Source organism: Marmota marmota, unplaced genomic scaffold, assembly GCF_001458135.2.
Source record: "Marmota marmota marmota unplaced genomic scaffold, marMar, whole genome shotgun sequence".
Taxonomy (NCBI): domain Eukaryota; kingdom Metazoa; phylum Chordata; class Mammalia; order Rodentia; family Sciuridae; genus Marmota; species Marmota marmota.
In genome coordinates this window covers 49605222-49620846 of record NW_025999842.1, presented here as the reverse complement: position 1 = coordinate 49620846, position 15625 = coordinate 49605222, and the positions used below count along the sequence as shown (strand labels likewise).

The 15625-nt window shown below is 38.0% G+C and overlaps 2 protein-coding genes and 3 non-coding genes across 5 annotated transcripts in view; 1 reads left to right on the top strand and 4 right to left on the bottom strand.

Annotated features, from left to right (window-relative positions):
• Nucleotides 1-1088: 1088 nt before the first annotated feature.
• Rps12 (ribosomal protein S12) lies at nt 1089-3536 on the bottom strand. The gene is made up of 6 exons (XM_015501411.2): nt 3429-3536; nt 3256-3306; nt 2963-3079; nt 1971-2073; nt 1571-1672; nt 1089-1180 (listed from the first exon to the last, which is right to left on the bottom strand). The coding sequence occupies exons 2-6, from the start codon at nt 3267-3269 to the stop codon at nt 1118-1120; spliced, it is 399 nt and encodes a 132-aa protein (XP_015356897.1). The 5' UTR covers nt 3270-3306; nt 3429-3536; the 3' UTR covers nt 1089-1117.
• LOC125616068 lies at nt 1308-1438 on the bottom strand. The gene has a single exon (XR_007346689.1). It is a non-coding gene; the product is annotated as a small nucleolar RNA SNORA33 (small nucleolar RNA).
• Nucleotides 1753-1828, bottom strand: LOC125616082. The gene has a single exon (XR_007346698.1). It is a non-coding gene; the product is annotated as a small nucleolar RNA SNORD100 (small nucleolar RNA).
• Nucleotides 2669-2741, bottom strand: LOC125616056. The gene has a single exon (XR_007346673.1). It is a non-coding gene; the product is annotated as a small nucleolar RNA SNORD101 (small nucleolar RNA).
• A 10840-nt stretch (nt 3537-14376) lies between the features above and the next one.
• Nucleotides 14377-15625, top strand: part of Slc18b1 (solute carrier family 18 member B1) — a 40772-nt gene continuing 39523 nt past the window's right edge. The window contains exon 1 of the mRNA XM_048800488.1: nt 14377-14590. Coding sequence (XP_048656445.1) covers nt 14551-14590 — 40 coding nt within the window. The 5' untranslated portion in view covers nt 14377-14550. The remainder of the gene's footprint in view (nt 14591-15625) is intronic.

The following is a 15625-nucleotide window of genomic DNA, read 5'->3' as shown; positions in this document are numbered from 1 at the left end:
GTGGATATTGCAGCTAAATTGTTGGACATGAAAGCATCAAAATAAGACAGGTGCAACCAACCTATAGGTTCAACTGACATAAGATTAGATCATTTCAGCATTGTTCTGAAACCAGACTGACACTTCAAAAAAAAAATACACCAAAATTCCAAAACTAGGTGAGAAGTCTTAAGGCAGTTGTAAATTGGATCCAAAGCTTTCAAAAAGAGGCAGTGGACCTTACATTTCAAAATATTTTTTGTGTGGTGCTAGGGATTGAACCCAAGGCCTTGTGCACATAAAGCAAGCACCAACTGGGCTACATCTCCAGAACTCAAATTTTGAAGCATTCCTAAAAGCCACCAAATCAATCTCCCACAAAAAAATGTATCCCAACCTCCAATGATCCAGACTGCCAAGGCCAGAGTGTACATTTTCAGGAAAAGTCAGCACCTAAACATGCTTGGAAGGGTTTATTTATGTATTAATTTATGTATAACAGTTGAGGAAACAACCACCATTGAACACCATGTTCATAGAGCTCAGTAAGCTCTCAGCTAAACTGGTTAAGCTCAGTGCAACAAGCATTCAATACATATTTGGCTCATTTAAAGCCTTAAGCCACATGCTCTTAATCAGAAACTTAACATAAACTTGAATATACTGGTCAATTTTTGAGACTGGGTTATGTTGAAACATCTCTTGCTTCAGTGACCAAATCTTAGATAAAAGTTAACTAGGATACCATGCATTTGTAGCATCCCACAGCCACCCATTTGTTAACCTGTACACTTTTCTAATTTGCCCTGATTTTGGCTATCACTATTAAGCTGTAGGATTTTAATCTGTAAATACCTACTCTCCTAAACTCAGTCTTTTTCTCCAGGTGTTCTCCAGGTTGTAAGCTGGTCTTGTCAGTCCTCACTCCCTTCTGTTAGGCATATTTTCGCTTCTTAGGCTACTCAAGTTTAAATGCCAAAACCACATCAATAATTGTTTTTTTAGCTAGAAACCATAGAGTTGTTGTAGAACATGCTTCCAGAATTTGTTAGTTAATGTCCCTTCACTAAAAGGACCTTATATAACTGCCCCAAATAAAAAGCCAGAGGTGAGGAATGTGAACGAAAAATTTATTTCCTCATTTCTTGCATTTGAAGTACTCCTCGATGACATCCTTGGCCTGAGATTCTTTGCCATAATCCTTTAAAAAAGAAAAAAAACACATACAATTTCTTATTAACTTTTGGAAGTCTCACCCAAGTTCTAATTATATACGAAAGCCTTAATGAAGCTTTAACAACTGTTTGGAAATGTTTCCCATCACTATTTATTGTAGCCATTTTCAGGGACCTTAAGGACTTCAGTGTCCTTAAGGCTCGTAAGATGGCATTATTATTGCCAGCTTTTTCTAAAATTTCTGCAGAAACACTTGCAGGTAAGCAGATTCACTAGCTGGCTTTAAAATGTCTCATTTTTCTTTTCAAATACCCATAAAAATTGTTAAGAAACACATTTTTTCCTCTTACATTTCCTGATTTATTTCAACACAAGGATATACACAGAACAGCCTTCATCCCAGATACTGACTTACCTTAACAACTACACAACTGCAACCAACCACTTTACGGGGCTTGCCCTCTCGGTCAATTTTACAGAGGCCTACCCATTCTCCTAGTTTCTTGTTGTCATCGACCTATTGCAGTAATTAGACAAATGAAACTTCATTATTAGCAGATATTAATGCCACTAAGAGTAAATTAAACCCCAAAGGTAGCTGTAGTCAGAAGAGTGACATGGCATTTTCCTCATGGCAATTCAGTAGAGGGAGCCAGTTGTCATCATGTACAGCACCAAGATCACCAATTAGCATCTTTGCAGGCATGTTTTGTTAGTTGTCTTTAACACAACGAACAATGTCAGACATGTGACTGGATACAAGTAGCATGATTTAATCCAGCCCAATTATCCAAAGCTAGTGCAAATTAACTTACCTTAATTAGATTGATTTGGTGTTCAGCACAAAGGGCCTCCACCAATTTGACATACATAGGCTCATTACAGTTGGATGCAAGTACACAGAGATGGGCCTGGCGCCTGAAATGAAAAAAATGCAACTAAAATGAAATTCAATGCTCTTGCACTAAGGGTTGTCTCTGCTTTCGCTACACTAACATTAAAAAAAAACCACACACACATATCTGCACAAAACTCTGCTGAGAAAACTTTAGAGGGGAGAAATCTGGCCAACACAACCACAACAACTTTCTTATACAAAACCTACTATGTAAAGATATAAACTACTGCATAACAAAGGGATTTTATTTTAGACAAAATAACATTTAACACTGTCAAAGTATATATATTGTGTAAAACTGCTACTAGGACCTGCTAAGGGTCAACTTATACAAGTGAATTTAACTGACAATCTGGCACAGAAGTCCTTAACGCATTCAATTTCAACTCAAAGCAAGATGCTTCAAGCCCAAAAATTAGTAACTCAACCAAATAAATTTACAAGTACTCTAGGTTTCTGATTAAATTCCTTATTATACTCACACAATTCCTCAAAGTCCAGATGCTTCTGCAACAAACATCAGCTTCATGTTTCATTCAATTAGCATAATGCTTGATTTGCTAACTGCTATGAGGCTCAGAATCCTCAAAACGAGAATAGAGCCACAACCTACAGGTTTGTCAGACTGTAATGTTTTCACCCATGAAAGGAGTGAAGGGGTATCCGACATTTAAGTCATCATTCAAACACTGTAGTTTTAAGAAATCAACGGCTTGCCCCCATTCCAAACAGCAATCCACAAATTAGTGGGCTATATAGATCTGAGTCTGATAGCTTTTCCTAGGTTTCCTGTAGAACGGATGCCATTCAGAACTTTTGTGCTAACACCATGAACTTCACACTTTATTCCCTCGGCTGAAGTTTTGTTCCGGTTGCAAAAACCCACAGTATTGAGATTGATAAACGTACTTGTCTAAGGCTTTGGCAGCTTCGCGAATTCCACGTGCAAGGCCATCGTGGATGAGGGCGGTCTTCAGCACCTCTTGTAAAGCAGTGTTGACGTCCATTACACCTCCAGCAGCAATGCTGAAACGCGACAAATCAGAAACGTCAGCCAAAATTCGCCAACATTTAACTCCTTGGACCCGACGGAGACATGAGCGATATACGACAGGTACATGGCGCCTCAGCTGACCCTGTCCGGCGCGTATGGCTCCGGGCCTATTTAGCACCCGCACCCCAAACCAGGCCCCCGGGCTCACCCTTCCTCGGCCATGGCGGTGGATTACGGATAAAGCTGAATCTTGAACAAACTGAAAAACAAAAACACTGATCAGACGACTGTGTTTAAATCGGACACTAATCACCCATCCGTGACAGAAGTCACCGAGTCCCACTAAAACCACCGCATTCGCCGACCCTAGACGTAACTCACCCCGAGCCACCGCCTCCGCGCGACTCGGCGGCGGCAGAGAAAGAGGCCGCGCGTGACCTCATGACGGTATTTAAGGGTTTTGCTAGGGTCCCCTGCGCATGTGCGTTCCCGCCCACAAAAAAAAGGTGACTCTCGCGGTGCCAGACTTTTAGATTTTCTGTTTCCGGTTTGAGACTGTTGAGAAACAAAAACACTGTGAGTTCCCTGCCTCTGCATTGGCCAGTGTTAGGCGCGCACAACAGGCAACACCCGGGCAGCTTCTCACTGTCCTTTTCCGCGGCAGGCGTGGCCTGCGAAGACCAGAGAGCTCATCCTACGGAGTGCCTGAGGAACCAAATCTTTCTGTCGAGTGGTTTAATCGGAGCCTTGGCGCCCATGCGCCCTGGGTCCCTAAGAATGCCAGTTTTAATCCTTTCCACGCCACGTTGTAATTTCCTGCCAGTTTCACGTTTTGCCCCTTGGTTTCTAAGTCATTCTGTGGGCTCTCTTCATTTTTGTTTCCTTAAAACGGGAGCCAACACGTTTTCGCTACTTATAGCACTTAGCAAACCCACTTGGCAGGCTGTGTGTTAGTTGAGCGGAACACGTGACGCGGCCGTCGGTTCCGGTTTCAGTGTGGTGGGTTTCAATGGAGTCTTGTGCCGGTTTCCTAGTGCACGCAGGGCAGGGCTCCCCCGCCTTGTCTTCATGCCCACTTTGTCACGGGCTCGGCTTCGAGTGCTGTAGGAATGAAAAGCGTAGCGTTTGGAAAACAGGAGTCGGCGAATTCGGGGTGCAATTCGAAAAACACCAAACTTGTGATTTTTTTTTTCCCCTAAGAATTATGTTTCATTTTGAAGTAATTGGCCAGTTCCCCAGTCCACTTCTAAAGCAAATACACGGAACTGCTGAATATAATCTTTTTTTTTTTTCCTCTCTCTCTTAACAAGTTGACCAGCCAGTCAGCAATTAGTAAGCCTTTGTTATGGGTCTGATGGGTGTATACAAAGAGCAGTCAGGCTCCTGAGTGCTGTGACGAAAATTGTCCATGTGATAAGATTATAGGGAGAGTTATCAAGACAGAAGTCCTGGGATTTTAGTAAATTGGTGGAGTTCATTTTCAGCTTTTCAGTTGCTTTTGAGTTTCATTTTAAAAGTGTTGAGTCGTCTTCTGTAACGTACACAAATGTTTATGAAACTTTGCCTTAAGAAACAAAAAGCCAGAATGTACCCACGGCTCTGCATTTTTGACGTGGGATTGAGATTTGAGCCCAAGAATAGATTGCCTAAATGCCACAAGAGTGGTGCAAGGTGGTGCAAGGTGGCCTGGGGTTAAGGAGAAGATTTCGAGCTTGTAGCAGCTTGTGAAAAGGGTTCCAAAAGGGAATCCCATCAGCAGGGGAGAAAAGGAGAGAGTATTCTAAACAGAGAGTAAGGGCGAGGTACAGATGCCTTTTTGATTTTTTTGACAATTACCCTTAAAATATTTTTATATTTGAGAAAGAATGTGGTTAGGAGTGTTTAAACACTCTTTTCAAATTAAAGTTAATGTGTTAGGACTGGACAAATAACTCTGATAGAGTGATAGCCCAGCATCTGTGAGACCCTTGATTCCATGCCTAGCACCAAAAAAAAAAAAAGAAGAAGAAGAAGAATAAAAGTTAATGTGCTAATAAGCATATTATATTCCATTTCCCCAAAACATCTTATAGAAGAAGCAAACAATTTGTAAAAACTCTGGAAATGTAAATATGGAAAATAACTGTTTTCAAACAAAGCATTTTCATGAAGGAAAAATGACTAAGGGCCTTTTAGCTTAGTGGCTTTAGTGCTGGGGTTCCCAGTTTAGTACCTATCAATTCAGACTTGGCTTACCTCTTCTAGCAGTTCCTAATCTGTTCTGTTGACTCAATATCATGGACCTATGCCTTCATATTTTACTTTAATAAATACCTTTTCTATCAGCCACAAACCTCCCTCCTTAGGACTGGACCTACATTTTTTTTTTTTAAATCATCTTAGTTATATAACTAGTTCGAATCCCCACCCCACACCCAGCAAATAAAGTTAAAGGGCATACTCATGATAGAAGGAATCTTTAATATAGGTTCTCCAGTTCACTTTTTAAAATTTACCTCCTTCAATTTTAGATATTGTCAAAGGTGGAAGAAAATATATATTAAAAGGTTAGTAGCAAAATATTCTTATACAAGCAGATTATAACATTTACATAATGTACACAAATATGAGTTTGAAATCGTACATATAAAAAATAAGTACACCCAGGCATGGTGGTTCCTGTCTATAATCCCAGGTATTCTGAAGGCCAAGGCAGGAGAATCAAGTTAGAGGCCAGCTCAGCAGCTTAGCAAGACCCCGTCTCAAATTTTAAATTTTTTTTTAAAAGCTGAGTATATAGTTCAGTGGTAAAGCTGGTTCAATCTCCAGTATCACAAAAAAAGGAAGGTGGGGACCATTGGAGTATAGCTCCATGGCAGAGTGCTAAATTCTTATTCTGTGTTTTCTCCCTAGATTGTCATAAAGACCTTATGTACTAATGCCAATATTAGCTCTCCTTAAGAAGTAAGGAAACCCAGGCTTAAAGAGTTGTCGAAAGTCAGATGACTAGTAAATGGAGAAACTGGTCTTTAAGGCCCATACTCCTAACCATCCAAACCATTTGAATGATTGTTGAAATGTGGGAAGGAGATAACTGAGGATTCAAGAATGACTGTATCTCACATTCGGCTATGATACAACTGGTTCCATCTCACTGTAATAAAAGGTTTCATCGATAGAAAAGGAGAATATTGCAGTTAGAAAGAGACAGCAGTAGAAATTTGTATTTCAGAATCATCTAAGTTTAGCTATTACGTAGTTTATAATTTGCTAGAGCTGTTGTAACTAGGTACCCTAAATTGCTTTTAAAAAAAAAGAAATTTATCATCTCTCAGTTCCACAGGCTAAAAATGTGACATCAAGATGTTGGTAGGTAGCTATACTCCATCTTGGACATTCCAAGAAAACCACTTTCTATTTGAAAACTTGAAATGTCTCTACTCTTGGGGGTACAAACGATATATGTACAATAGATGGAAATGAATGTTGTGAAAAAACAGAAAAATGTTACCCTGATGCAGCTCAGGAACATACAGGTTTAACCCTCATTTGTTATAACATGTACTATAGTTTGAAATATACTTAAGAAACATTAGTTGTAGACAAAGATTTGGATAAATTCCCATATGTCAAAGGGACAATCAAAAGAGAAAAGGAGTTGGTAAGAAGGAAAATAAAATAAGAAAGTATATGAATGAATAAAAGTGGAATAGACTAACACAGGCTATTGGTAGTCCCGTAGCTTGTATAGTTAGTATGTTAGGCCTTTAATTGCAAAACCCAGTTTATTGAGGGAAAAAATATGATTGTGTGGGAGAATGGGACTGATAGTTATATAGCCAAGTATGAAGCCTATGCCAATAGTTTATATATTTTGAGAGTTTTGTGAAATTTTTATCCACATTTCTAAGCCTTACTAATATTACCCTAAATTTTATAAAATCAGAGAGACTTTCCCAAAGAATAATGACATTTATTTGGAAATAGCCCGGAATGGAAATATCAGAGCATTTCAATGGGTGTTTGCATACTATAGTAAACTATGGATATATCCAAGGAGGTTTAGGTAAGGAAAGTTTTTAAAGATAAAAATGAGAGGATTACATCAGCTAATTCAAAACAATAATCCTTGGATAGAGTGAATGATAACAAGAATGATGTCAATCTGAGGTAGAATGGACAGCTGCTGGCCAGATGCCCTGGTAAAAATACTTTTGTATAAGGCCGTGGTGGCCTCTGTGCAAGCTTGTAGTTCTGATAGTGTTTTGTGATAGTTACTATTAGTCAATCATGCAGAAGAACTCTTCCTTTATAATCTCTCAGCTTTATTTATTTTTGTTAGGACATAAGCAACTCCATTTTGATTACAGCAGCTTCACATTTCATTTGTACAGAATATTTCCTCTTCCACTTGTTTCAGTTGCTACCTAGCACCAGATGTGATAGATACTGCAGGGCTGAATCAGAGTTCCTGAGAACTAAGCATACTATGGAAGGTAGAGCTGATATTTTATGTTTATAAGTCAGTCCATTATGAACTAGCAACAAGATAAATTTATAACTGAAATAGAGCATAGTGGCCAAAAGAGCAAACCCTAAGTTAATATTAAATGTATTCCCATGGGATAGAAGGAAAACCTGAGTGTGTGGGACTCCAGCTGCTTTCTTTAGAGTAACTCTACTGTTTTCTGATGTTTCTTTTTAAAAATTGTTTCTGGAAAGACTGGAGATTTAAGGATTCTTTGATACAGATTCTCCTCCTTATCATTGTCTGACTATGTAGGCTTTGTTAAAACATTTCCAGTCTTTTAGCTAAATGAATCTGAAATCATCCAACTTGAAGAATGGAGCAGGGATAGGGGGAGAGAAGCAACTGAAAAACAATAGAGCTGCAATGACCTGTGGGACAGAAGTAAAAAAATCAAAAGCTCTCGTATTTATAATTGAAAGGTCTAACATGCTGTGTATGCGGTTGAAGGGCCAGGAGACAAAAGAATTATATAGAAATACTTGAAGAAATAATATTCAAAAGTTTCCCAAATTTAGTTAAATAAATAAATTTACAGATTTAAGAAGTTCAGTGAATTCATGACACACACCTGCACACACCCAGGGACAGTGAGCTACTGAAACCCAATGGTAAAGAGAAAAATTCTCAGGGCAGCCAAACCAAAGAAAAAAAGAAAAATATGTACATTAAAAATGGGAGATGAATAATATAATATCTCATGGATCTGTAAAACTGCAGGTTTCTTAATTAAGGTGATCTGTTAAATTACAAGGTTTTATATGAAGTGTTACAATTTTAACTAAGTAGCCCAGAAAAGTTAGGAATGTGTATTATAATCCCTAAGCAAACAATTAAAAAATAACTGAAAGGGATAGAGACAGATAAACTAAAGTGGAATTCCAAAATGTTTTTTCAATTAAATCAAAAGAAGAACTGAATAAAAAACAGAAGGGATGATATAAAACAAATAATTAAAATGGTAGACTTAAATTCAACCATGTCAGTACTTACCTTAAATGTAAGGTATTTATCTACTATCTAACTAAAGAAGTTTCAGCAAGTTTCAAGATAGAAATCTTCTAGAATAGTTCTTTGTCAATAATAGATTGTAATTAGAAATTAACAGCTTCAAAATTGAAAGAATTAAATGATATAATAAATTCAAAATTGTAGGTAGATATTTGAATCTCCCTCAATTATTGGTTGATAGAACAATTAGGCCAAATAAGTAAGATCATAGAAGATATGAACAAAACTGTAACTTTGACATAATTGACTTTTGTAGAACACTACACCCAACAATGATAGAATATTGTTATTTTCTAGTACATATGGTATCATTTACAAAGAGGGAATGCATGCTGGGTCATAAAGCAAGTTTCAATAACTTAAGATGGAAATCTTCTAGAATAGTTCTTTGATTATAATAGAATTAAATTAAAAATCAATATAAAGATAATCTAGCAGCTGGGGAGGCTGAGATAGGAGGATGGTGAGTTCAAAGCCAGCCTCAGCAAAGTGAGGCATTAAGCATCTCAGTGAGACCCTGTCTCTAAATAAATTACAAATTAGGGCTCGGGATGTGGCTCAGTGATTGAGTGCCCCTGAGTTCAATCCCTGGTACACCTCCCCCCCCAAAAAAAGATAATCTGGAATGTTGGAAATAAGAAACAGAGGTCTTATTAAATTGTGGATAAAAGAAGAAAACATAAGGGAAATTAGTAAATATTGCAAACTGAGTGATAATTTATGGGATGTAGTTAAAGCAATGTTCATATAGGGAAATTTAAAGCCATAAATGTTAGTATTAGAAAAGAGGAAAAGGATAATCAGCAATATAAAGTTCTGCCCTAAGACACTTGAAAAATAAAAACAAAATGAACCAAATGAAAGTAGAAGAAAGAAGAAATAAAAATGAGAGTAGAAATGGATAATACAGAAGTTAAGCTTATAATAATAAGTTAATAATAAGAAGCTAAATAATTGAGAAAAACTTAAAAAGGCAAAGTTTGTTTGAAAAGAACATTAAGCTGGGCATGGTGGCACATGCATGTAATCCCAGTGGCTCAGGAGGCTGAGGCAGGAGAATCGCAAGTTCAAAGCCAGCCCCAGCAATTTAGTGAGGCCCTAAGCAATTTAGCGAGATCCTGTCTCTAAATAAAATATTATAAAAGGGCTGGGGATGTGGCTTAGTGGTTAAGTGCCCCTGGGTTCAGTCCTTGGTCCCCCCACCAAAAAAGAAAGAAAGAAAGAAAGAAAAGATCATCAAGATTTTTTACCCATAGCTACACTGTCCAAGGCAGTTGGGCTGCAATAGAAGAATAGCATAGAATGGGTGGTTTATAAACAACAGACTTTTATTTCTGATGGTTCTGAAGATTGAAAGTCTGAGGGCAGGGTGCCACTGTGGTTGGGTTTTGGTGAGGACCCTCTTCTGGGTTACAGACTGCTGGTTTCTGGAAGAGTTATCTTAGAGTGGGAAAAAAACTAACTAGCTTTCTGGCCTCTTATGATAAGTGTACTGATCCCTTTCACAAAGTGCTCTTCCCTCAAAACCTAATCACCTCCCTAAGACTCTACCTCCAAATCCATCAAAGTGGGATTAGGGTTTTAACAGGTGCATTTGGTGGGGAGTAGAGCACAAACATTTACTCCATCACACACACTGATTAAGCAAAAGGGAAGAGGGTTCAAACTTAAAAGATCAGGAATAAAGGGGAACTATGTCAACAGATCTTACAAACATCAAAAATAAATAAATAAATACAATGCAAATTTTAATGCCAGTAAATTTGCAACTTAGATGAAAAGGAAAGTTTCTTTAGAAATTTACAACTTATCAAATTTGACACAAAATAAATAGAAAATTTGAATAGCAATATACTTAGTATATTAACAATTTGTTATCAATAACCTTCCCAGGCCCTGATAGTATCATTGAGTTCTATCAGACATTTAGGGAAAAATAACACTAATATTATTCAAACTGCTACAGAAAATACAGAAGGAAGATAACTTCTGACTTGCTTTATGAATGCAGGATTATCCTCATACCAAAACTTGATGAAGAAATTATAAATCAACATTATTTATAAAAATAGATACAAAAATTGGCAAAATACTACCACATTAATTCCCAAAAGACACTATATTATGACCAAATTGGGTTTATACAAAAATGCAAGGTTATATTAATATTAGAAAATTGTTCAGTGTTATTTATCATATTAGACTAAACAAGAGAAACCATTTATAATAAAAGCAGAACTTCCTTAATCTGATAACGGGCCATATGAAAAGCCTGCAGGTGACCTCATAATTCATGGTGGAAGACCAATTGGGAACAAAGCAAGGTTCATCAGCTCATCATATTTATTCAACATTTTACTGGTCATCTTAGCCAGTGCAATAAGAAACAAAAGCATACATTTCTGAAAGAAAGAAGTAAAAACTCTATTCACAGATGACATCATTTTTACATAGAAAATATAAATCTATAAAACAACTACTGGAACTAATAAGGGAATTTAGCAGTTTGTAGGATACAAGAGTAATATAAAATTCATTTACTGATATATGTATATATATAATCAGCAAATGATTGGAAATTTAGATATAGAACAATTCAACTTTAATAGCTTCCCAAACTAGGATATTTAGGAATAAATTTAACATGGATTATGTCATACTTCTACAATAATGAAGAGTCATTTCTGAAATAAAGAAGGCCTACATAAAGAAAGAGATATACTATGTACATGGGTTAAAGGATCCAATAGTGATTAGATGTGAATGCTCCCCAAACTGATTTACAGAGTCAAAAAGTCTCAATAAGAATTCCAAGTATTTTGGAGAGAGATTGAGAGATGATTCTGACATTTCTATGGAAATTCAAAGGACCTAGAATATTCTAACTGCTCTTGAAAAAGGAGTACAAAGTTGGAGAATTTACACTACATGATTTTAGACATACCAGGTCTTGCTATATGATGGAAGCAAGTAAGTAGAAGCTGGCACCACTTAAAATCCCGTTGGGTGAGGGCAGCAGCATATCAGAGGAGTAGGGATGGGTTGTCACAGTGTCTCCTGTCTAGCTGCAGTGATGTTGGAAGCACATGCTGCAGATGTGTCTTACAGGACCATGACATGTGTAACTGGATCACATCCGTGGTGATTTCAGGCACTTAATCTGTATGGGTGTGCATGATCCTCTGATGGTCCCAGGTGCTTCCTATCTATGACAAATTCACTTTCTGCTGAAATTAGCCAACGCTGTTTCTTTATTAAGTAACAGGAAAGTATGACAGACACAAATGCTAAGAAGAGTATAGAAGGGTGAAGGAACAGGGTGATTCGGGCTGTGTTTGAATAAGAGGATGAGAACATTTCTCTGACAAGGCAGTGTGTGAACAGAAACCATACTATTCCATTTTAGTTTGTAAAGAAAAAAAAAAGAAAAAAAAATCTTCCACATATGTAAATATACAACACTTAGTAGTTAATTATAGCAGTCTGATAATGGCTTCCAAAAATAGGCCCATGTTCTAAACCTTGAAACCTGTAAATGTTCCCTTTATTTGGAAAACAGAGTTTGAGTACATGTAATTAAACTGAAGATCATGAGATGAGAAGATCATCCTGGATTATTCAGGAGGCCCTAAATGCCATAAGAGAACAGCAAAAGGTTACATACTCAGAAGAGAGGAGGCAAATTGACCACGGAGACAGACATTACAATTGTATTGGCATTTCCACACACAAGAAAATATCCCAGCAGCTGCTGGAAGCTGTAAGAGGCAAGATATAGATCCACCCCCGCCCCTACCTGTGCCTGCAGAAGGAGTACTACCTGCTGACAACTAATTTGGGCTCAGTGAAACTGAGGTTGAATGTTTGGTCTACAGGACAGCGTTGTATTAATTTAAAAAGCCCTTGATAATTTGTTACAACAGTCACAGAAAACAAGATAATATAGAGATGGTCCCTGACTTACAGTAGTTTAAGATTTTCAACTAAAGTTAGTACAAAAGCAGTGTTCATTCAGTGGAAATTATACCTTGAGCTTTGAATTTGGATTTTTACCCAGGGAAGTAAGATGCAATATGATATTCTGTTAAGATGTTGGGCAGCAACATGGAGCCACAGCTCACAACACAGCATGCTGTATTGCTAAACTATCATGTTTGGGAGGTTAAGTGTATTAAATGCTTTATATTTGACCTATGATAATTTCAACTTGTGATTGATTTATTGGAATGTAACCCCATCACAAGTCCAGGATTGTCCAAATTTAGTTTTAACACCTATCATCTAGAGGGAGAATGGGAAGTAGAAATTAGAAGTGAAGAAAAGGATAGGGGGGAAAAGTGTGTGTGTGTGTGTACTCACACACACACATAACATCTGCATAAACATATATATCATAGTATGCTTTATGTAATTAAAAATAGGTGGACAAAAACAAGAATACATATTTTATGAAAACATATACAAACAAATAGATTCACATTAAATGTAAAAATGGTTGCTAATGGGAAAATAAGAATAAGAGAGAAAGAGAGGTCATGAGAATAAAAAGTTCTGTTAAAGAATTGCCAAAATAAAGTTGGGAAAACTTCCTATTAAATGGAGAAAAAGATAAAGAGGAGAAAATAAAGAGCAATAACTTAGAAGACCAGTTTGGGTGATCCCATATCTGCAAAAAAGAAAGGGAGCAAATAAAAACATGTAAATTGTCAAAGAAATAATTGAAGAAAATTCCCCTCTTTGCTTTGATGTTAGATTACAGAGAAAAGGTAGAGTCAAATGAGACTGGAGAAGCTGGTAGGGTTAGATCATAAAGACTTGCTAAGGCCATTTTGAGGAAACTTTGCTAAGGCTGACTTGCATTCACAGTGTTGTTAAAGGAGGTTCTTGCTCACCCAGGAACTGCACATAACCCTCAAGATCAGAGGTAGCATGCCCTCCACTAGAAGCCAACCAAGACATAATTTGTCAAAAGTACACAATCTTTTCAATGTATTTCTGCTGCAAAATCCACTGCATCATAGTAAAGTATAAATTAGTGCTTCAAGTTAGGAGAAGGTGTGCTACTTGAGGGCAGAGGTTGGATGGGGACTTTAAAGACTGACTGCAACTTTAAATTCACAGTTCCTGGTGCATAGTCTTGGTTCACTTGGCCCAAATCAAGACTTTCCCATTCTCCAAACAGCCCTTCCCAAATAGTACATAAGGTGAATGAAATGAAACCTTTTTGTGTGTGTGTGTGTGTTGTGTGTGCCTGTAAATTGTGAATGGGAGAGTAAGGTAGCAGCCACATACTTACACTATTTTTTCGTTTTTGTACGGAGATTGAATCCAAAGGTGCTTTATCACTGAGCTACCTCTGCAGTTCTTCTTGGAGAAGCTGACCATGCTGACCTAAGTCACAAATGGCTTGAGAATCCCCTGAATTGAAACCATATGCCTAGCTACTCTGCCATGCTTCCTCGTTCATTATCATTCTTGCAAATATATTTTTCTGCAAGGGCTTCACATTGTTTAATTCATTTCCGGCTTACTAATATCTGGTTTCAGTGATTACAAACACTTTCTCATTTGCACACGATGAAAAATAAATAACCGAACTCTTTAAAAAGATTCAGTGTGAGTCTAATTTTCTAATTCACTTTGTGTCTTTAACGTAGAGGTTCAACTATATAAAATATAGACTCGTCTTCCCTTCCCCCTCTCCGCCCCACCTCCTGCCTAATGAAAAGGGACAGCATAAACTATAGCCCCTAAAGCAGATTAAGATAATAATGGGAAAGGACCTGCCCCCTCCTCTGCTTAGCCCCGCCCCGCCCCGCCCCCGGGCGCTTACTCTCCTCGAAGGTTTTTGCAGAGCTCCACGCAGATCGCTGCCAACTGCGGATCGGAGATGCCAGGGCCAGGCTGAGCGGTGGCGACCGGCCGGTCAGATCGTGGGAGGTTGAGTCTGACGGCACCGGCTTGGACCTGGAGGAAACGCCGCACATGGACGCGTCTGGTCCCTTGACTCCTGGGGGACCAGGAGGTGACCGAGAGAGCAGGGACGGGCGCGCGGCGCGGTGGCTTCGGGCCTGTCTCTTTAGTCAGGATCGAATTGACTTTAGCATGGTTTGTTTTAGAGAGATTGGAAAGGCTGGGTCCTGACGTGGGGTTCGGGCCAGCGTTTCTTTCTCTGGGAAGGGTAGTTAGAGGCCTGGCTATAGTTTCTATCTAGTGACTTTTCCCCCATAGCTCTGCTTTTAAGTTCTGTGTGTTTAAGAATGAATTCAAATAAGTATACCATTAGACAAATGTAAAAAACGTTATCTTTTAAGTATTCACTGTTGTTCCCCTTTCTTTTTAACTTTCTCTCATTTCCCTTCTTCATTTACTACAAAATTTTTATAAAGATTCCTAAGACTTCCCCATATTGCACAGATTTGTTTTCTTCTGGACTACAGTGGCAACCTCTGGGAACAAGTAGAGCAAATCGAATATATTTTTCCTTTCCTTTTTTTCCCCTCTCAGAATCATTTAAAAAGGGCTACTAAATGTGCTGCGATGTTGGAACCTGAATATTTGACTGGATGTTTAAGTTCAATGACAATTTAGCCCTGGAAACCAGTGTTAAATGAATTGATGCAATAGACCAGTAATTCGAGGAAGGAAGGAAGGAAGGAAGGAAGGAAGGGAGGGAGGGAGGGAGGGAGGAAGGAAGGAAGGAAGGAAGGAAGGAAGGAAGGAAGGAAGGAAGGAAGGAAGGAGGGAAGGAAGGAAGGAATCCACTTAACAGATTTGTGGGACTTGCCTTTTCAGAGATATATCATATTATCAATCCACCATTTGAATGTTTTCGACTTACTTGCCACTTGACTTCAATACTGCCCTAGAATTCCTAATAAACAGCTAACATTCTATGCTTAAAACATTTTTGAGTCCATATAACTTATGAAGCTAGTAACTTGAGAAAATAAGGGACATTAATTATACTTCATAGAGTGGTACCCTTTGGAGATCACCCTGCTGCTCATCTTTCTTAAAGTGATTTATTAAAGACCAGGGAAATAAACTTTATGGTGAA

Excerpts from the sequence above, each read along its gene's own strand:
- Rps12 (XM_015501411.2), bottom strand. Across the intron at positions 2,074-2,962 it reads GCTGCCAAAGCCTTAGACAA|GCGCCAGGCCCATCTCTGTG; the intron begins GTACGTTTATCA and ends TTTTCATTTCAG. Across the intron at positions 1,181-1,570 it reads GCAGTTGTGTAGTTGTTAAG|GATTATGGCAAAGAATCTCA; the intron begins GTAAGTCAGTAT and ends TCTTTTTTAAAG.